The sequence below is a fragment of the Microcaecilia unicolor genome, chromosome 6 (genome assembly GCF_901765095.1).
Source record: "Microcaecilia unicolor chromosome 6, aMicUni1.1, whole genome shotgun sequence".
Taxonomy (NCBI): Eukaryota; Metazoa; Chordata; class Amphibia; order Gymnophiona; family Siphonopidae; genus Microcaecilia; species Microcaecilia unicolor.
In genome coordinates, this window is record NC_044036.1 from 305,441,531 (window position 1) to 305,462,790 (window position 21,260).

The 21,260-nt window shown below is 45.8% G+C and overlaps 1 protein-coding gene across 3 annotated transcripts in view; it reads right to left on the reverse strand.

The window, feature by feature from the left end:
* The window catches only part of PMP22 (peripheral myelin protein 22), a 50,239-nt gene extending 31,217 nt beyond the window's left edge, over positions 1-19,022 (reverse strand). The window contains exons 1-3 of one of the 3 annotated variants that reach the window (XM_030206187.1): positions 18,876-19,022; positions 3,408-3,508; positions 2,419-2,512 (exon numbers count right to left, since the gene is read on the reverse strand). In XM_030206187.1, coding sequence (XP_030062047.1) covers positions 2,419-2,512; positions 3,408-3,485 — 172 coding nt within the window. In that variant the 5' untranslated portion in view covers positions 3,486-3,508; positions 18,876-19,022. Of the gene's footprint in view, positions 1-2,418; positions 2,513-3,407; positions 3,599-4,952; positions 5,293-18,875 lie in introns of those variants that run through there. The other 2 variants (XM_030206186.1, XM_030206188.1) reach the window with 2 other exon arrangements.
* Positions 19,023-21,260: the final 2,238 nt, after the last annotated feature.

Sequence of the window (21,260 nt, forward strand, 5' to 3'; positions counted from 1 at the left end):
GCCACTATAACACCCTAAACAGGAAGTGGACTGGATGTGGTTAGAAGTCAGGAATTCTCAAATCTCCACTTTGCTGCAAACTTAGAGGTTGATACTCAGTGTGAGTTAACTGGTTGAGAGAACCGATCAGTTGTACCCAATTAGGTCTGGGGCAGATATTCAGTGGCATTCTCCAGTTATATAAACTGGAGAATGCCACTGAATGTATAAATAATCATTGTGGCACAATTCTGGTAGTGCCTGGATGGTCCAGAGAAAAGTGGAACTGGAAATTATCCAGGCACAGACGATATTCAGCACAGGTGCCCAAATAACTATCTGGGCAAGCTGAATATCAGTGGTACCCAGATAATGTCTGATGGATACTGAAAACCTGGACATTCAGCGCCAGTAGCCAGCTATGGCCCGAGACTGGTCTAAATATGTCCACAGTAGCCTGTGTTAAAAAAGCACCGATTGCTGCAGGCTGAATATTAACCAGTTACTTTGTCTCCCTCTGCTGGACTTTACCCAACTAACAATGTTGATCATGATAGTAAAGTATTTGTGCTCAACTGTAAAACTGTGTTCTTTGAAGGATTTCTTCACATGCACAGTGTGACTTACATGTGGAACAAGGGGCATCTTTCAAAAATTGTACCTATAAGTAAAGTTTACAGGCACATTTTACCTGCATATCTTCTATCAGTTTTTATAAGGAAATGTTTCCCTTTGAAAGCAAAGGAAAACAAGTACATAAATCCGTCCCTATTATTTTGCAAACAGTCTTCACAGTGACACTTAGATACATGCTTTTGAAAATCCAGAAGTACGGGCATACTCCACCCCAATCCTACCTCCTAGAATGTGCAAGGAGGCACAGTGGAACTACATGAATACATTTTCTAAGCCAATAGGGTGGGGAATTTTCAAAAGCCTCATTTTGGAATTGGTTTTATGCACAGACATGGCTTTGAAAATTCCTTCGCAAGGCCTGTCCTAGTAAGGCTACGATTGTGAACGTTCTAAAAAAGTCATTTTTAAGGTTTGCTAGGATAGAAGGCATTTTATGATACCAAAGATGGTGGATGAGAGCTACAAATAATTTTCCATTATCGGCACAAGGTCCTAAAGTTTCTATAATTCAGTTCACTGCCAGGAAATATGAACAAGAGAAAGAGTGAGGCAGACAGAGCACCGGTTCCAGGAAATCTTCAGCGTGGCGGTGTTATTCCTTTAATAGTCACTCCCATTAGTGGGAAATATATCTCAGGAAGCTGCTTCAGTGCTAAAAAAACTTTGAACAAAGATAGCGTTCAAACCCACGCACACAGCCAGAGCAATCTGAGAACAATTTAAACATAAGACTGTCAGATCTACACAGAACAGGACGGACAATGTAATATTACTCAATGCCAGTCCCTGAAAAATGCTCTACAGCCAGATTTTCTTTTATAAATTTACAAGTAAAGACAAGCAGGCTCCTAAATCCACACCGAAATGCCAAAACTCTTACGCCATTTCCAACAGTGCACTTCAACAAGAGTAAAAATAAACAAGTCATGTTCGCTCAGTCTGCTCCTCTAGAGACAGTAAAGAGGTGACCCGGTAAAAAGGGAAAGACAAAAGCGATTAACACCCTCCAAAAAGAGAAGAGGACATGCTGGCAGTTGGATTGAGCTCCTCAGATGCCTGCTGGAGCTACTAGATTGTAAGCTCTTTGAGCAGGGACTGTCTTTCTTCTATGTTTGTGCAGCGCTGCAGAAATGCTACATAGTAGTAGTAGTGATTATTTGGTCGAACACTGGTGGATCGAAGAAAAAAGTTGGGTGGACAGCAGCATGCATTGCTATGTAAGCTGCAGTTACCCAGCCCTGCTTCGTAACATGATTGTGGCTGGTTTTCAGCAAGCCCGAGTGACTGTTCCAAAATAGCTCGCCTACACTACATAAACAGCTCCATGGCTGCCAGCTGCTGATGAAGGAACAAGCAACCAGTCACAGGCCTCAGAGTAAGAGGCACGTCCAGAGTGTTATGTGAGAGATGGTGAGACACCCTGCTGCCACCAGGGGGCACCAGTCAGTTGGCAAAGAGTTCTCCTTCATTCCATGCCCACCTCACAGCCCAGGCCTCTCAGAAACCTGAGACCTGGGGCCCAGACACCGCTCACTATATTTAAACACCCTTATAGCTGCATTGTTTGTAACCAAAAGGGCAGTCATGTGAAGGGGGCAAGCTTCTTTTACAAATAACCTCCAGCCATTAACCAACCTGCCCAGAGCACAATCTTTGAGAGGTAGGATTAGGGGAAAGACGATTGCCCCGGTGCTAGTAGTTCCGTTCTTCTCTCACATTAAGAAAAGAAATGGTGAGGGAGACAAAAAGAGGATTTAAAATAAAAAAAATAAAAAAAAACAGTTAAAACAGTCACGTTCTTACCATTGGTAGAGGAATGGAGGCAGTGCCAGGTGTTCTCAGCCCCTGTGCAGTTCTGCCACAGATCTGCTGAATAGTTTTGGCCAACTAGCCATTCCTGAAACATAACAAATACATTAATTAAATCACATTTGGTCTAGATTTCTATACTGGATAACTCGCATTGTTTTAAAGGTTTTGCCCTGGGGCTCAGTTAGGCTATGAGAGATGGACAGAGTGGCTGAACGCGCCCTTCTTCACACTCAAAACCTGAACTCTGACCACCAGGCTCCTCAACAGTACTGTGCCCAGTGGGTGGTGCAGGAAGGTGGAAGCGCTGCCCTGCAGCTACGGAAAACAAGGCACTTAAAAACTAAACCAGCAGGTTTTAATATATTCCTTATGCCTAAATCCTGCAGCACAGCCCCCTCCGGGTTACATGGGTGAATTTTGGAGAGAAAACTGAAGGCAAATTACTGACTGATCCTTGGAGGGTGTTCGCTTTCAAAAGAACTGTACTTTTGCTTTCGCCTGTATACAATATGTAAGCCGCATGGAGCCTGCCATGAGTGGGAAAGCGCGGGGTACAAATGTAACAAAAATAAGGTGCTGGGAACTCTGGAATGTTAAACTATATAGCTATCCGTTTTGACAGAAAGATTTGTGCGTTTAATGTTTACATTTAGCAGCAGGAGGCGATGCCTTGTACTTCAGTCTTTCGCGGTCTTTTGAGCTAGTGAATTCTCTCCATCAAAAGGGAATTACAACTAAGACAGCCATGGGGAGGGCGGAGAAAGGTTTTAATAAATAAAACGATAGCATTTGTCCTGTTTTGTTCAGATCCGGTCAAAATCAACAGAGAAAAACATGGTAAAACTATTAACACCGGAGTGCTTGCGGCTAAGTCTATCAGTGGCAGAGACTTGCATTCCAAAAAAAAAAAAAAAAAAAATCAAAAAAGTAAACCCCAAAGTTTCATGCATATTTTTTTTCACATGTTTTGTTTTACTTACGCTAACAATAGTGGAGACGAAGAGCAGCACCAACACTGCAACGTGAAGGATAACGATTCCCAGCAACAAGACAAGCATTTTCGATGCAGTTTGCAAAAGATCTAGGAGAGAAGAGAAAAACAGCAAAACTGAGAGAACGTAACTTTTTCGTCCTTCTCCCTGCAGCCTGTATCGGGCGTGTTCCTGGGTTCAGTTAGATCGTATGTTATGAACGTGGGTGTGTCTGAAAATATGTAACGGGGCAGCTGTTCTATCAGCAGAGGGCGCTGTCGTACCCCCCAAAAAAACCCAGATACGTTTTCATCAGCTTAAATACTATATTTTGTCATCAGTCATTCCCTAACTTCACAAGAAAGACCGTTTTGTATCTTCATCGGATGTTTGCTATATAGACATCTAAAAAAAATAAGGTGGCTTTATATGTTTACGTATATACAAGCAGTAACGTTCATGTTTGCAAGTTTGAAATAAGGCAATTATACATACATATGTTGTAGTACTGTGGCTGACTGGTCACACCCCGTTGGTCTTCGCTGGAGGATATTACAATTACTCAGCAAATTTTATTTATTCAACAATTGTGGAATCGTGTTTGGGCCTGTGTTTGCAATAATGAAAGAAAAAAGTTCGAAGCATGAAACTCTTAAGATCTATTCTATCTGGATTTAGGGAAAATTCTATTCTGAAAGAAAACTAGTCCTTCTAAGTCAACTTTTTATATCTGGAAAATGTTGAGGGTGTGACACTGGCTAGAGGCAGAAAGTGGCGAATCCCGTTTCATAATGCGCAGCTTTCTCAGGGATTTCTTATAGTTTGTCAAAAAATGAATTTGGGCAAAGCCCGTGCTTGCCAGCTGTCATGACAGAATTCTGACTTATATTAAAAGAAAAGCGTAAAACCAGCGTTAGGAAATATGTTCTGTTAAAATGTTTCCATGCCTTGTTGCTCTAGAAGGCGGGGGAAAACTAGAAACCGTTATCTGCAAATACGAGCTGCAGAACGATCACCATTCAGAGAGCTCAGGGCACGCAGCACAGCCCAACCAGAGAGGTAATCTAGAGACGGATTTTTAACCTCTGTTAAGAAAAAGCCACAATGCCCTATGCATTCCCCGAAGGTACCCAAAATGGGGGCAACCCCTGTTTTGATGGAATTTGCAGGCCCCAAAGAGCAGTGCAACTGGAAACTCCAACATGCTTGCAAGAAAAGGGTGTCCCTGGCTCTGCCTTTGGATACTTAACTACAGAATAAACTAGCTACTAGCCTATCTAATTATAAGAAATGATCCATGACTGCATCAGATCCTGTATCAAGGAGATAGTATCTGGGGAGTGTGCCAGCATGAAGTATGGGGGCTCACTGACGTGCACAATATTATAAAGCAAGTGGGTGCACAATATTATAAAGCAAGTGGGTGAAACGGAGAACAATGATTTCGATTTGATCGCACAATGAACGCCTCGATTCCTTCTCTGGTGTCCCCGAAGACAGATCAGGGCTGATTCTGCCCACAGCAGAATTTAATTGCGAAGGAAGCAGCCTTACCGGTTACAATCGAGGCTCCGCTTGCTGAAAAAGTGTCGCGCGAGCAGCAATTTAGGAAGGACTCCGGGTCTCACTTTCTTCTTATCTTTAATGCAATTCGTCCAGTCCAAATAGACCTTCCTCCTTTAGGGGATCATCATGTAGATGGAGTAAGCAAACCCGAAAAGGAAAGCCAGAAAGGGGTACAGATCCAACAGCCCGACTGTGTGTCCAAACTCCAGTAATCCAGATCATAGGCTAGCGTGAAGTTATAAAGTTTGCCTTTAAGGGGAACAACGCCCTGATTACGTCTGAGCACTTGGGTGTGCCCTGTGTGTGTGGGTATGTGGAGTGGGTGTGAAGGACAGAGACAGTTAACCTTCTATAAATAAGCTTCAGGAAAAAGGCGATTGCACAGGAAAGCCACGGGCCCCCCCCCCCCCCCCTTACTCGGATTCTCTTGCCTCTGGATGACGTTGGACTTTGACCCCTTTAGATTACGGCGCTGTTGGTGTGGAAACCAAATAGTGCCAGGGAGGGAACTCAACACCACAAGTCAGTTTGTCACTCGCTGCACACGTGTGTGGCCTTGCATTACCTCACAGGATTCGTGTGTGTACAGAGATGCAAAATCGAAAAATTAAGTGAAAAGCTAGGGCTGGGGTATGCACCCTGAACCCCTCAGATCCGATGACGGAGGGAGCCTAGTTTTGTAAGCTTTATTTCTTTTGGAATCAAAAATAAATTTTTTACATCCATAAAATGTTGTTACTGTTATTCCAAAATGTTTAGAATTTTTTTTTACTTTAGAAAATCATTAACTCCCCCCTCCCCCCTGATTCTATACAGGTCGCCAAAATTTGCAGGTCAAAATTTGAGCACTGCAGGGCAGATGTGCACACCTGCAAATTAATTTGCATTTGCCCTGGCATCAGCCCTAGTAGATATTCCATAATATCAGCACCTAAATTTTACTGAGCAACTCAAAAGAGGTGTGGCCACAGAAAGAGGGGATGCTCTTACAAAGTATTTTTTCACAGAGAGAGTGGTGGATGCTTGGAATGCCCTCCCGCGGGAGGTGGTGGAGAGGAAAATGGTAACGGAATTCAAACATGCGTGGGATAAACATAAAGGAATCCTGCTCAGAAGGAAGGGATCCCCAGAAGCTTAGCCGGTGGTGGAAGGCAGGGCTGGTGGTTGGGAGGTGGGGATAGTGCTGGGCAGGCTTATACAGTCTGTGCCCTGAAAAAGACAGGTACAAATCAAGGTAAGGTATACACAAAAAATGGCACGCGAGATTATCTTGTTGGACAGACTGGGTGGACCGTGCAGGTCTTTTTCTGTCGTCATCTACTATGTTACAAGTTAAGCATGCTGTTATAGAATACTGTCATTTCCGCAACCAGGGCCCCCTTTACCAAGCTGCGGCAAAAGGGGGCATGCGCTGGTATTGGTGCGTGTTTTTCCACACACGCCGAGGCCCCCTTTTACTGCAGCGGGTAAAAGGGAAGTCTCTCTTTCCTTTAGGAAATGGCCATGCAGCAAGTAAAGCACTTGCCATGCAGACATTTCAAGTGCAGCCCTTAACGCCACCCATTGAGGTGGCGATAAGGCCTCCCGCTCTAACCCGACGGTAACCGGGCAAGACACAAAACTGCCCAATTACCACCGGGTACACTCTGGCGCTACAAAAATTAATACAGTAATACCTCGGTTTTCGTTGACCGGTTATCGTCGGTTTCGGTTTTCGTCGATTTTTTCCGCGAAAAATTTGTCTCGGATTTCGTCGGCGTGCCCATGCGACCTCGCTGCTAATTTTGCGAAAACAAAGGGTGACCCACGCGTTCTCCTGCTCAGTGTGGCGTTTCTCGTGTGAGCATCAGCCCGTGCGTCTAGCCAAACAATTCCATTGCTTTCCAGTGTTGATTCATATGGAAATAATTGCCTCGGTTTTCGTCGGTTTCGGATTTTTCGCTGATTGTTTTCAGGCAGATTATCGATGAAAACTGAGTTATCACTGTGTATGAAGGCACACTAGGGGTGGGAAGTACTGCCGGGCTGCTGCAGTAGCCCGGCGGTACATCCTGTTTAGTGAGCTGTAAGCCCCTCATTGGGCTTACCGCTGCTTAGTAAAAGGGGACCCCCAAATCCCAAAAGTTAGGCACCAGCATTTACACCAGGTTTCAGCAGACGTAAATGCTGGCACCTAAAGTTAGGCACATGAATCCAGTCTGCATGGATCATCCTTTATACAATACTTGTTTAGCATGGATCTTTCCAACCCTGAATTTTGGGTGCCACTTACTGAAACCAGCCGTAAATGTAATAAGGAGAGTGATACACTTCCAAAGAGTTTTCTGAGGAAAAATATTTTTTTAAGAAAAACGTCCCCTTTCAGGGGTGGGTGGGCAAGGGGGGAGGGTATATTGGGGATAAAATGTTGTGTTTCACGCTGTATTTTGACAACTGATTTAATTTATAATACAGATGATTTTATATTTAAAAAATTAATTTGTCATCATCCCCCCTGTTTACAAAGCCACGCTAGCGGCTGTAGGTGTGGTAATGCTGACACAGCCCATTCCCTTTGAATGGGCTGTGTCGACACTGCCGCACGGCTTTGTAAACAGGGGCTGTGACAACAGTTTAAAGCTTGAGCATCTGAACATTCCCCCCATTTACTAAGCTGTGCGGCAATGCCGACATAGCCCATTTAAACTGAAAGGGCTGTGTCTGCATTAGCACACAGCAGCCGCTAGCATGACTTACAGCCAGATGCACTAACTCTATGGAAAGAGCCCTTCCCTTACCGATCCCTTAGTGAATCGGTAAAAAACGGGCATGCATGAAGGAAATGGCATGCCAATGAACTGCTCACTGTTAGCTCATTTGCATGCGATTTCCTTCCTAAGGAGGGGAAGCCAGTCGGCCAGCTGAGCATGCGCAGGGCAGTCAAGCGTTATGCTGGCTACTCTGCGCATGCCAAAGACAGCTTCATACATGTCCATCACTAAAAAAAAAAAAAGAAGGACATCCCTGACGAGCACTTTTGGACGTTTTTCCATTCAGATTTTATGATGGGTGCCCTTCTCTTGGACGTGTTTTTCTTATGTGCCCGAAATGACCACGTCAGATGGAATCGGGGATCAGGACGTGCGAGGACGTCCAAATCAAAACTATTTGGACGTCCCTTTCGATTATGCCTTTCCAGGTCTCTCTCTCAGCCAGTCATAGCGCGTTTAGCTGTTACTGGTGTCAGCTAAATACGCTGTGATTGGCTAAGAGAAACCTGGAGGGGCATAATTGAAAGGGACGTCCAAATAGTTTTGATTTGGACGTCCTTTTACATCCCGATCCCCGATTCTCTCTGACGGTTTTCGGGCACGTATGAAAAACACGTTCAAGAGAAGGATGCCCATCGCAAAATCTGAAGAAAAAAACCGTCCAAGTGTTCGTCAGGGACGTTCTTTTTTTTTTTTTTTGAGTGAAGGACGTCCAAGTGTTAGGCACTTGAAAGGACGTCGCTGACGAGAACTTTGGACATTTTTTTTCTTCTGATTTTTGCGATGGGCATCCTCCTCTGCATGGGTCGCGCTCACAGCAGCCCCAATGAGAGGTGCAGACCTCCCGTTAGAGTTTTCCACGGTGCATGGGGTTGGAAACGGTAGTACATTGCATCGCATTCACATTATAATAGTAATTAGCTCATTTGCATTCCGTTTTCGTTAGCTACTACCATAACAGGAAAATGGCTCGAAGAACCCTTTTGTGCATGTCCCGGTTTACTACTTGCGTGCTAGACTGGCTAGAAGCAGTTTAAAAACCACGTTGCTGGCTCGTTAAGTTTAGTGCATCTGGCCCTTAATAAACAGGGGGAATTAACTTTCCAAACATTCAATAGAGAATGATGCCATGTGCTTCAGTGTCCACATTACATTAAACCAGGCAGACCTGCAATTCTGTTAGTTCACCTGCAGGCAGTTTTTCCTTATTTTTTAGAATAATTTGCTTCCTGTATAAAGAGATCTCTTTGACATTTTATCTAAGTTCTCTTTTAATTTTTCTTCACTCAATGTGTAATTAAAGTCTGGAATTCGTTGCCAGAGAATGTGATAAAGACGGTTAGCTTAGCGGGGTTAAAAAAAAAGGTTTGGGTGGCTTCCTAAAGGAAAAGTCCATAGACCATGATTAAAATGGATGGGAAAAATCCACTGCTTATTTCTGGGATAAGCAGCATAAAATGTTTTGTACTTGGCCTGTCCCAGTATGGCAATACTTATGTACTAATTTGTAATTTAAAAAAAATTAAAAAGGCCCTATTAGTAAACGGTGGTAAGCACTATCACATGCATACCGCAGCTTAAAATGGCATATCATGGGACGCACTCAGGGGTCCTGCTGTAATTTCCAAATCTGCACACACTAACCATGCACTAAAAATATTTTACAAATTTTCTTGGAGGGGGTATGTCTGCGGGTAAAGAGTGGATGTTCCTGCGCTAATCAGCACAGCTGCATTACCAACTAACTGGTAAGTGCAGAATTAGCACACGAGTCCTTACCACCTACAAAGTAGGTGTCAGTAAGTGCTTATTAATGGCCTGCTTCATAATGGCAACATTAGTGCACGACCATTAATATAACAAAAATGGAAAATCGGCCATTTTACTGCTGTGGTAAAAATTATTTTAGCGAGTAGGAAAAACCCACACAAGAGCAGGCTAAGGCCACTTTTTTTTGCAGCCTCGTAAAAGGACCCCCCCCCCCCCCCAAATAAAATTATTGGAACGACTGCTTATGCTGAATAACATGAGATAAACAATATAGACCAAGTGGGCTTTGATATTCTGGATGAATTATTGAATATATCGCCTTATTATAAGAGTTTAATCTGGACAACACCAAGAGGCCACACTTCTTGCAAGATTTTTCACCAGAGAGCTGGGTGGCTGGAGAAGTGTACCTGGAAAGAACAGCTGATCTTGTCTTTAGATCTGGGGTTATGTGCCTGAACAGAGTATTCAAGTTGAACTAAGGACCTCGGTGCAGCAGACAAAAACATTTTACAGAGATGCCTTGTCCTAATTAAAAGCAAGGAAGTCCTGCTTTTTATTTGCTCTGACTGCAAGGCATTTCAGACTGGTCTGAAGTGAACCCAATTTCTCAACGCCATGTTTAAGAGTTCCTTTTGCACTTAAAGTTTGGAACTGGAGTCCAACTTTACAGACAAAACATTTTAAATGGAAACTCTCCAGAGATGCCAAGTTACCCAATTGCAGACTGGAGACTTTTTGACCAGCCCTGGTTTTGAACTTACATCTCAAAGCAGTGTGGGATCTGAAGTGCTTGATTCTGCCCATTAAAATTAGTGCTGCGACTCCCCTAATGCACCAGGATGGGGTAGTCAGAAGTTCAGGACTGTTCCAAAATCTCCAGCCTGGAACCAGGAGCATAAACATGGGTGGACATGAGTAGGCCCAGGCCCACCCACTTTTACCCAAGGCCCACCCAAGAATGGTGCACCACAAGGTCCCCGATCAAACAATGATATGGCATCCCTGGCTGCCTTGCTCCATTCCCTCTGCTCCCACCCCTGTCCCGCACTTCTGTTTTTTCCTCCCTGCTTCTGCCGCAGTGCTTCCAACTTAGAGTATTGGCGTGCGCTACCCAGAAGCAATTCACACACACTGGCTGGCTCCGGGGTTCCCTCTGCCATGTCCCCACCTTCTCTGATGCAACTTCCTGTTTAGGGCAGGACACAGCAGAGGGAACCCCAGAGCTGGCCCATGTGTGTGAATCGCTGCCAGATATTTCACGTCAATACTCTAAGTTAGAAGCACTGCAGCAGAAGTAGGGAGAAAAGTGTTGGAGGGAAGGGAGAGGGGTGCTGGACCTGGGGGAGGGGAGCTGGCTGGAAGGGAAAGAGGTGCTTGCTTCTTAGGGGGGAAGGGTGGGCTGGCTGGCTAACTGGATGGTGGACCCATGGGGGGAGCTGGAGGGAAGCGAGAAGAAGTGCTGGACTTGTGGGGAGGGCTGGAGAAAAGGGAGAGAGGTGTTGGACTCATGGGAGGGGGCGGCTGACTGGCTGGAAGGGAGAGAGGTGCTGGACCTGTGGGAGAGGTTACGGAGGAGTGAGGGGAAGGGAAAGTAAAGAGATACCAAAGCCAGGGGATAAAGGAACAGGGAGTCAAATACTAAACCTACAGCACAAGTGAGAAAAGGAGGGAGGGCAGGTGGATGGGCGGAGGAAGGAGGGAAGGGAGAGAAGTTGCACGGAGTGGGTCAGAAAGGAGAGACACACATTGGTGTGGGCATATGCAATGGAATAGGGTGGGCCATAGTTCCACCAATATTTTGTCCAAACAGTATCAGCAACTAAGGAGTTTGGTTTGTTTGGCCCCTCCAACTGAAAAGATGTTTTGCTGCCTCTGGATGTGGGGGAGGAAGAGAGGGGAGAAGCTGGACACAGAGATGTATGTAGAAAACAGAGGACAAATGATAGGCATGGGGGAGAGCACAGGACAGGGACACAGAGATGCTGCATTGGGATAGTATATAGACGCAGAGGGTCAATGCCAGATATAGGAGAGGGTTATATGGAGGGGAGATGCTAGACATGGGGGGGCATAGGGACACAGAGGGATGATGCTGCATAGAGGGAGAGGAAAGGAATAGGGTCGTGATGATGGATGTAGGGATATGGGACACAGGGGAGACAGTGAGCAAGGAAATATAGGGACACAGAGAAGGGAGATGCTGAACATGGGGAAAGATAGGGACACAGAGATAGAAGATGGATGGTGGGCATGGAGAGAGAAGAAATGTCAAATGGACAGGAGACCCTAGTGAGAGAGTTAAGAGAAGACAGAGGGAAGCAGAAACCAGAGCCTGGAATGAACATGATTTGAAAAAAAAAATGACCAGACAATAAAAAGTAGAAAGAAAATATTATTTTCTATTTTGCGATTAGAATGCGCCAGATGTGAAATGTACATCCTGCCAGATGTGGTGTTAAATATGGCTGGGGCTCAGGGCAGAAATCTAGGAGGGACCCCAAAGCCCACTACCAGGCCGCACCTCCTTCATGTTCCGGCAGGCTTGGGGCTTTCTCTGGCCAGGGGGCCAAGGGCAGTTGTCCTAATTGCACACCTCTAACACCATCCTTGGCATGTGCCAGCTTTCTTTTTTGCACAGTATGGGAGTAAATGCATATCTTTCTATTTCTCTGGTGTTGTACTACATGAAGGGTCTGACTTCTTGGGATTTCAGTTTACCGTATTCTTCAGACTATAAGATGCACTTTTTTCCCCCCAAGTTTAAGAGGAAAATGTGGGTGTGTCTTATAGTCCGAATGTATGGTACCTGCTCGCTGTGGGGGGGGGGGGGGGGGGCGGCCAGGGCCGGTCTTAGGCCGAGGCGAGCGTTGCGACCGCATAGGGCCTCGCACTCAAAGGGGCCTCAACTCCGCCCAGTGCTTTTTTTTGTGAGGTCCGGCTCACCTGCCCGTTCCCTTCTGTTCGTGCACCTGTGTTCAAAACAGGGAGCAAATTTCAAATCTTTAATTTACCTGAAGTCGTGGTGAACTAGCAGTAAAAGCAGCAGGCAGGCTCGCCTTCTCGTTGCTTCCCTTCCCTCTTAGCGCGTCCTGCCTTCCTCTGATGTAACTTCCTTTCTGCGAGGGCGGGACGCGCTGAGAGGGATGGGAAGCGACGAGGAGGCGAGCCTGCCTGCCTGCTGCTTTTACTTACTGCTGGTTCACCGCACCTTCGGGGGGGGGGCGGGGTGGCCAGGGCCGGTCTTAGGCCGAGGCAAACGTTGCGACCGCATAGGGCCTTGCACTCAAAGGGGCCTCAACTCCGCCCAGTGCTTTTTTTTGTGAGGTCCGGCTCACCTGCCTGTTCCCTTCTGTTCGTGCACCTGTGTTCAAAACAGGGAGCAAATTTCAAATCTTTAATTTACCCGAAGTCGTGGCGAACTAGCAGTAAAAGCAGCAGGCAGGCTCGCCTTCTCGTTGCTTCCCTTCCCTCTTAGCGCGTCCCGCCTTCCTCTGATGTAACTTCCTTTCTGCGAGGGCGGGACGCGCCGAGAGGGATGGGAAGCGACGAGGAGGCGAGCCTGCCTGCCTGCTGCTTTTACTTACTGCTGGTTCGCCGCAACTTCGGGTATGTAAATTAAAGATTTCAAGGCAGGGAGCACGGTTGCACGAACGGAAAGTCGGGGAGCTGAGCGCAGACAGGCAGGTGGGTGGGGGTTTGAACGAATCGCCGGACATGGGGAGGGGAGGAGAATTGCTGGACGTGAGGGGAGGGGAGGGCAGGGGAAAGAGGAGAATCGTTGGACATGGATGGCAGGGAAGGACAAATTCCACTGCAGAGCCACACAGGTTGTGCAAAACTGCTGTCCCCATACAAGAGTGTTGCACAACCTGAGGTCCTCCGGCAGATCTCCGCCACACTTTTTGCTTCAAAATTTTTTTTCCTATTTTCCTCCTCTAAAACCTAGGTGTGTCTTATGGTCCGGTGCGTCTTATAGTCTGAAAAAATGGTAATTTGTGCTTATCTTTGTGGTCACCTATTCTGTATTTGGCATTTTTCCTCTGTGTGTGTGACCAAGATTTTCTGTTAGTATAAATTTTCTATGTAGCATTCTGTAGTAATTTGGCATTTTGATTTATTCAGTTTTCCCAATAGGTGTATTGATATTTTAGGGCCTCACTGTAATATTTAGGGCCCTAAAATATCATAGGTAGAATCCTTGTTTTGGGAGTTAGTGCTGGCATGTTAGATTTGATCTAGGTTCTGAGTAACATGTATTGCATTACACTATATCTGTTACTGAGATTACACTAGAGACAAATATTTATTTGTATTGTTAGTTTTATGGAGAAATGTCCTAGCTCTGCTCTGCATCCACTGCTGGGAGAGGGGGAGGGCCAGGGGGTTCTGTGGTTGCAGAATGTATTTGGCTTCAATACCATACAAGACAGAGTTTCCCAAACTGTGGGTCGGGACACCAAATGGGGTCACGACTTGAGTAGGCTCTCCATAGGGACATAATTATTCTGCACCTCCAGGGAGTTACACAGTTTTATTTGGCCACTGTTATGGGGTTGTGGCCACAAAAGAATTGACAAGCACTGATACAGAGGAACATATGTGTGTTGGGGAACCATGGCTCAACAGGGACTGAGGGGTATAGTCTCTTGGACTTCCCTTAGCTTCAGTGTGGCCTGCACTGGAAGCGGTGTAGGGATAGAGCATGGGATGAGGCAGGGCATGGGTGCATCAGGTGGTCGGGTTTTCTCTTTCAAAAAATTGACAACCCTAGTGCCCATCCATCCAACCTGTTGGCACACCCAAAAAATGCCTCCTGGCTACGCCACTGCCTGGAACTGTATAACTTCTCTAACTCTCCCATCCATGTAGTAGGTGGAAACACAATAAACACCTGACACTCACTCACATGCTATAAGCAGTAAAATGTGTTTTATTTTTTAATTTGGCCTGAAGTTTTCCCAAACTCCTTTTGGCTTCCAGTTCAAACGAAAACCACTCTCTTGGGATTTACAGTGCCTTGGTCATTCATTGGCAATGACTGCAGGCTATTTCTCCTATTTGTGGCCTAGTGGTTAGAACACTGGTCTTGCAATCCAGAGGTGGCCGGTTCAAACCCCACTGCTGCTCCTTGTGATCTTGGGCAAGTCACTTAACCCTCCATTGCCTCAGGTACAAACTTAGATTGTGAGCCCTCCTGCGACAGAGAAATATCCATTGTACCTGAGTGTAACTCACATTGAGCTACTACTGAAGAAGGTGTGAGCAAAATCTAAAAAAATAATAATAAATTTGATACCTCCTCACCACCACCACCAGCCTAGTCATTTCAGCCATAATCCTGGGAAAGGGTGTCCTGAACCCTGCAATTATGGGGCCTAAATTCAGCCACTAGCTGTCACCACAGAATGATGTTCTGGTCTTCCCTCTTGGCACCCTGTGAGTTGCCTCTGCTTTTTTTATTGTTATTGTTTGGGGGGGGGGGTGTTTTTGTTTTTGTTTTCAGCTGGCTGCTCAATCTGTGCCAGCATCTATGGGGGCTACAACATAAGAAGCCTTCATTTGCAGCTTCGGGGGGGGAAGGGGGGAAGGTTCCACTCCAGTCTTCTAACCTACTCACTAGAACAGTTCTCAGTTAGTGCACACAGAATTTGGCTCTCTGAAGAACCCAGCACAGGTACACGCTGGTCTGACCTGTAAGTATCACCATCGAGTCATGGCTGGGACTTCCACTGGGTGTTGTGAACACCACCTCCACTCTGTCTCTACCTTGAAATAAAACCCAGATGTCTTAATTTAAAACTATGAACATAGGATATGCCATGTTGGTTCTGACCAAGGGTCCCACATCTACCGATTAACTGTTTATGGACTTTTCCTCCAAGAACTTGTCCAAAGCCCTTTATACCTAGCTGGGCTCAGTGCCTTAACCACAACTCATTCTATAGCTTGTAAATCTGCTGTTAAGTTTCCTGGAAGGTTCCCTAGTCTTAGTACTATTTGAACGGTTAAACAAGATCGCCTTATTTGCATGTTAGGAAGGAAGAGGATTTTGCTTAAGCCAAATTACACTGGCCTGACCTACTGCTTTAAACCATTAGGCTACTCCTCCACAGGTTCCAACCTACTCATCTTCCTCTCAGTCACTTCTAATTCAAGCAGAAGAGCCTTGACCCAGAGGCGTAGCCAGACCTTAAATTTTGGATGGGCGACTGGGCGACCTGGGTGGGCACATGTACTGTAGTCTCTACATCCCCCCCCCCCCCCCCCCAGGTGCCAAGTCACAATTTTACAGTAAATACCTGTACTGGTGGGGATCCTCCAGTGGCAAGAACAGCTCTCTTTCCTTCTTGCTTCAACTGGCAACACTGTCCGTTCGCTGCTGCCGCTGCTCCACCCCTTTGCGCATGCTTGGTTTTCACGCATGCGTAAAAACTGAGTGTGTATGGCAAGGGGAGGCCAGCACAATGGCAGCATGTATACAGAGCCGTTGGCTGGAGCAAGCAGGAAAGGAAGCTGTTCTTGCCATCGAAGGACCCTTGCAGCTGGCGAGGGTTGGGGATCCCCACCAGCCGATAACAAGTGTGCAAGAAGTTTGGGTGGGCCTGAGCCCAAAGTGGGTGGGCCTAGGCCCACCTGGGCCCACCCCTAGCTACGCCACTGCCTTGACCTTTTTAGCCTTTCCTCATAATGGAGGCATTTCATCCCCTTTAATATTTTGGTCACCTTTCTCTGTACCATTTCTAATTCCACTATACTTTTGTGGCACCCAGACCTGCACACAGTACAAAGGCATTATGATATTCTCTGTTGTTCTCTCCATGCCATTCTTAATTCCTACCATTCTATTTTTTTTTTAACCACTGCCGCAAATTACGTTGAGGATCTCAACAATTCTTTGTTTCAAGTATTGCTCAAGAAGAGAGGTTTTGGTGGGTTTCACCGATGTTGTCTAGTTATAGATAGATAGATCTATTTGCTTACTACTACTTATCACTTCTATAGCGCTACAAGGCATACGCAGTGCTGTACACCATACACGAAAAGACAGTCTCTGCTCAAAGAGCTCACAATCTAAATATGGAATGTTGCTAGTGGAATAGCAACATTCCATGTAAAATCTCAAATAGTAGCAACAGAATCTCCAATAGTAGCAACATTCCATGTAGAATCTCAAGTAATAGCAACATTCCAGAATCTCAAATAGTAACATCATCACACGTTCCACTGCATTAACCACTAGGCTACTCCTCCACTAGCAACATTCCATGTAGAAGCCTGCCCTTGCCGCGCAGGCTTCTGTTTCTGTGAGTCTGACATCCTGCACGTACGTGCAGGACGTCAGACTCACAGAAACAGAAGCCTGCGCGGCCGCGTTGCTCATCTGCAAGGGCAGGCTTCTACATTACTACTACTACTACTTATCACTTCTATAGCGCTACAAGGCATACGCAGCGCTGTACACCATACACGAAAAGACAGTCTCTGCTCAAAGAGCTCACAATCTAAATATGGAATGTTGCTAGTGGAATAGCAACATTCCATGTAAAATCTCAAATAGTAGCAACAGAATCTCCAATAGTAGCAACATTCCATGTAGAATCTCAAGTAATAGCAACATTCCAGAATCTCAAATAGTAACAACATCACACGTTCCACTGCATTAACCACTAGGCTACTCCTCCACTAGCAACATTCCATGTAGAAGCCTGCCCTTGCCGCGCAGGCTTCTGTTTCTGTGAGTCTGACGTCCTGCACGTACGTGCAGGACGTCAGACTCACAGAAACAGAAGCCTGCGCGGCCGCGTTGCTCATCTGCAAGGGCAGGCTTCTACATTATTACTACTACTACTACTTATCACTTCTATAGCGCTACAAGGCATACGCAGCGCTGTACACCATACACGAAAAGACAGTCCCTGCTCAAAGAGCTTATTGTTTGTAACTAACTTTGAGGGCATACCAATGGTATGAATAATCAAATAGCAATAAATAAATTGTCTACAGCAACTCCTTTTCCTGGGTGAAAGACAGCGTTGCACACCGGATTCTTGTCTCTACCTGCATTATTTCAACTTGCCCACATTAAGGGCTCCTTTTACTAAGCCATGGTAGTGATTCCTGCACAGCAAATTTTGCCAGAGGAATTGAATTGGCTTTGCCGCATTTGCCGCGCCAGGAATCACTACAGTGGCTTAGTAAACGGACCCCTAAATGTCATCCGTCATCTGGATGCCCAGTCCCCCAGTCTGGCAAAGCCTTTCTGCAGTTCCTCACCGCCTGGCTTGTGTTTTAATTTTGTCTCATCTGCACTTTTTATCATGGCTTCCTATCCCAGTCTATTCCCTGGAGCACTCCACTGAGATAATACAGTAGCTCATGATATAATTACTAGTTTCAGTAAAAACCCTGAAATACTGAGCTGACAGTTTATGTGGGATGCATTGTAGAGGTGGTGTACTGAGCCCTTTTTGTGCAAGTGCTATACTGAAGGGCTTGGTGGGAGGGGGGGGGCGGAGGGGGGATACAGCAATTCACTAAATGCTGAATAGCCCAATTGTAGTTTAAAACTGTCTTTTGACCTCAGCTACCTCTTTAGGAATTAAGATTCTGCAAAGGGCACTGTCTCTAGAGAGGCGTTGAAGGTTAAAATAGCTAAAATACCATCATATTCCAGCAGAAAATAACAAAATGCATAGGAGCCGACTTTTCAAAATAACTGGAAGGGGGAGTGCTAAACTCAACACAAGTGAATTGCTCTCTGGCCACAATAAAGGGAGTTTGGTCACGCTCAGCCACCCACAACATCCACATACACTGGCAACTATGACAAAAATCATCAGGCATTTCAAATACAAATTTATTTAGCAGCCGGACTAAAAGTAGGCATTGTGCTACCCTTGGTAAAAACTATGATTTAGATTGACATGACAGTTTTACATGCGTTTCCAAAGTAATGCCTTATAGTGATTAAGGAAATACAAAACAGAAATGGTAAAATAAAATTAGAAAAATCTAAGTGATTTCATTTAAATGATAACATAGCTGGACATTGCCCTGGAGAATTTAGGACAGAGCAGAGGACTTTTGCCTCTTGGCTTTCATTAGCCCCATCAGCTCTGGGCTTTCCTCACAGTCTCGCCCTCCAAGTGTGACCATGACTCTGACTCACCCAATTAGGGAAGCAAATGAATTGAGTCATTTGCAAGATGATTCAGGTCAGGATCCCTCTCAGTAAAGGGAGTGCACAGCAGGAGTTAATTGCACTTGTACCCAGGCCTCAGCCTAGTGGATTGTTTTGTGTTTTTTTTTTTGCCTTGGCAGCCTCTCACTACTCAAGCACAACAGATTAAAAAATGCAGATATTTGGAATTCTTAAAACTGGACTTACCAAGTAAAACAGTTTGCGTAAACTTTCTTGGAAAGATGAGATTAAAGTGCTCCTTTGGCAGGTCTGAAGCTCTGTTCCTCCCCCCCTTTTTAACGCTCTAAAGTGCGATTTCTTCCTGTGTGATGGAATTCCTTACTGAAAGCAGCGATCGATCGTCAGCTTTCTCTGTTTATTCAGCCTCCAGCCCAACGCCCAGAAGCGTCATGATGCTCTAGGGGAGCCAAGCCTATGCCCTTTAAAGGGACAGCTTGGGCTTTTAAGCCTGCGACCCGACATGGAGAGATGGTTCATGGCAGAATAGGGTAGGAAAGGTGTAAGCATCTCTCACATCTCCAGGCTCTAGATTCTATACTTTATTTCGGTTGCCAGAATTTGACTGTCTTTGAAGGTGCTTCTGCTCAGTGACCCCTGCAGGGTTCCCAAAGACTTGCTCTGGATGGGAACTGGGTAAATGCAGATAAAGGGCAGCTCCGCTAGCCTGTCAGGAAGAATTTATATGGAAGTCAGGTTGGATGTACCTGTGGGATTATTGTTGCCATTATTAAACACTAGTAAAAAAAAAAAAGGCCAGTTTCTGAGACCAATGAAACGGGCACTAGCATGGTTTTCATCCTAGTGTGTATGTTTGAGAGAATGTTGTGTGAGAGTGATTGTGTTAGAGAGACAGAGTGAATGTGCGAGTGTGTGACACAGAGTGAGGCTGTCTGTGTGAGAGTGTGTGTGTGAGAATGAGAGTGTGTGTGTGTGAGAAAGAATGACAGTGTGCGGCACGGGCCCCCTCTCCGTCTCCCTCCCCCTTGTCATCCCTCCCCCTTCCCCCTCCCCCTTGTCTTCCCTCCTCCCTCCAGGGTCCAGGGACCCTCCCACCCTCCCACTGCCACATTCAAGCTCCCCCCCACGTTCAGGCAGGCTGGCTGGTTGTCTGGCTCCGACGTTCAGGCTGCCTGCCTCCCTCCCTGCCTTTCTGCCTCCCTCCCTCCCTTCCTTCCGTCCTTGCTTCCAACGTTTAGGCTGGCTTGTTCGCTACCTCGCTCCCACATTCAGGCTGCTTCTCTCCCTCGCTTCGTCTGGAGTCTCGGGGCTCTGCCCTCGACATCATCGCGTTGTGACGTGAGGGTGGGGCATTCGCGATTCGATTGACGTCACATTTGTAGCTTAGGGACGGGTCGTGTAGATTGGTCCCTTAATTTTAATTTGCTGGTAGCGATGCGATTCATCAGCGCTCCGCCCTCGACGTCATCACGTTTGACGCGAGGGCGGGGCAAACCCTCATGGGCAAATTTCGATCTACACCACCATAGATTTAGAACGTTGGGAGTTGTGGAGGCTTCATTAGAACGTTGGAGGTGCGTTTTATATAGAGAAATGGTTCATAACACAGAGATTTAACTGATATCACTGGAGAAATTAAGCTTCACCTACAGAAGCTTAGAGATTATCCAGATTTTGTCCCAAAATATAGCTTAAATGGTCAGTATTCTCAATGGAGAAGGGTAGATTGTAGGGTTCCACAGGGGTCTGTGCTGGGACCGCTGCTTTTTAACATACCGATCCAACTTAAATGCCTAATCTCTGCAACACAACCAAACTAAAGCATGTAATGGACATAACACAACTCTTCTGTTCTCCGATTCCCTAATGTGGCTGTGCCACATGAACTTGATCTTACCACAACATCACCCTGTATTTGTTCACACCGGAGCCTGCAAAGGCCTCTCCGGTACTATGTAAGCCACATTGAGCCTACAAATAGGCGGGAAATTGTGGGATACAAATAAAACAAATAAAATAAAAATAAATACATGATCTAGAGATGGGAATAACTAGTGAGGTAGTTAACCCCCCCCCCCCCCCCGTTTACTAAACCATGCGCTAATGACAACACAGCCCATTCACTTTGAATGGGCTGTCAGCATTGCTGCCTGGCTTAGTAAACAGTGGGGTAAATTTGCTGATGACACAAAGTTATTCAAAGTTGTTAAATCGCAAGAGGATTGTGAAAAATTGCAAGAGGACCTTATGAGACTGGGAGACTGGGCATCCAAATGGCAGATGACGTTTAATGTAAGTGCAAAACGATGCACGTGGGAAAGAGGAACCCAAGCGATAACTACATGATGCAAGGTTCCACATTAGGAGTCACCAACCAGGAAAAGAACCAAGTGTCATCGTTTATGATACTTTGAAACCCGCTGCTCAGTGTGCAGTGGCAGCTAAGAAAGCAAATAGAATATTAAGATTAGGAAAGGAATGGAAAGCAAAAATGAGGACATTATAATGCCTTTGTATCGCTCCATGGTGCGACTGCACCTCGAATACTGTATGCAATTCTGGTCACTGCATCTCAAAAAAGATATAGTGGAACTAGAAAAGGTTCAGAGAAGG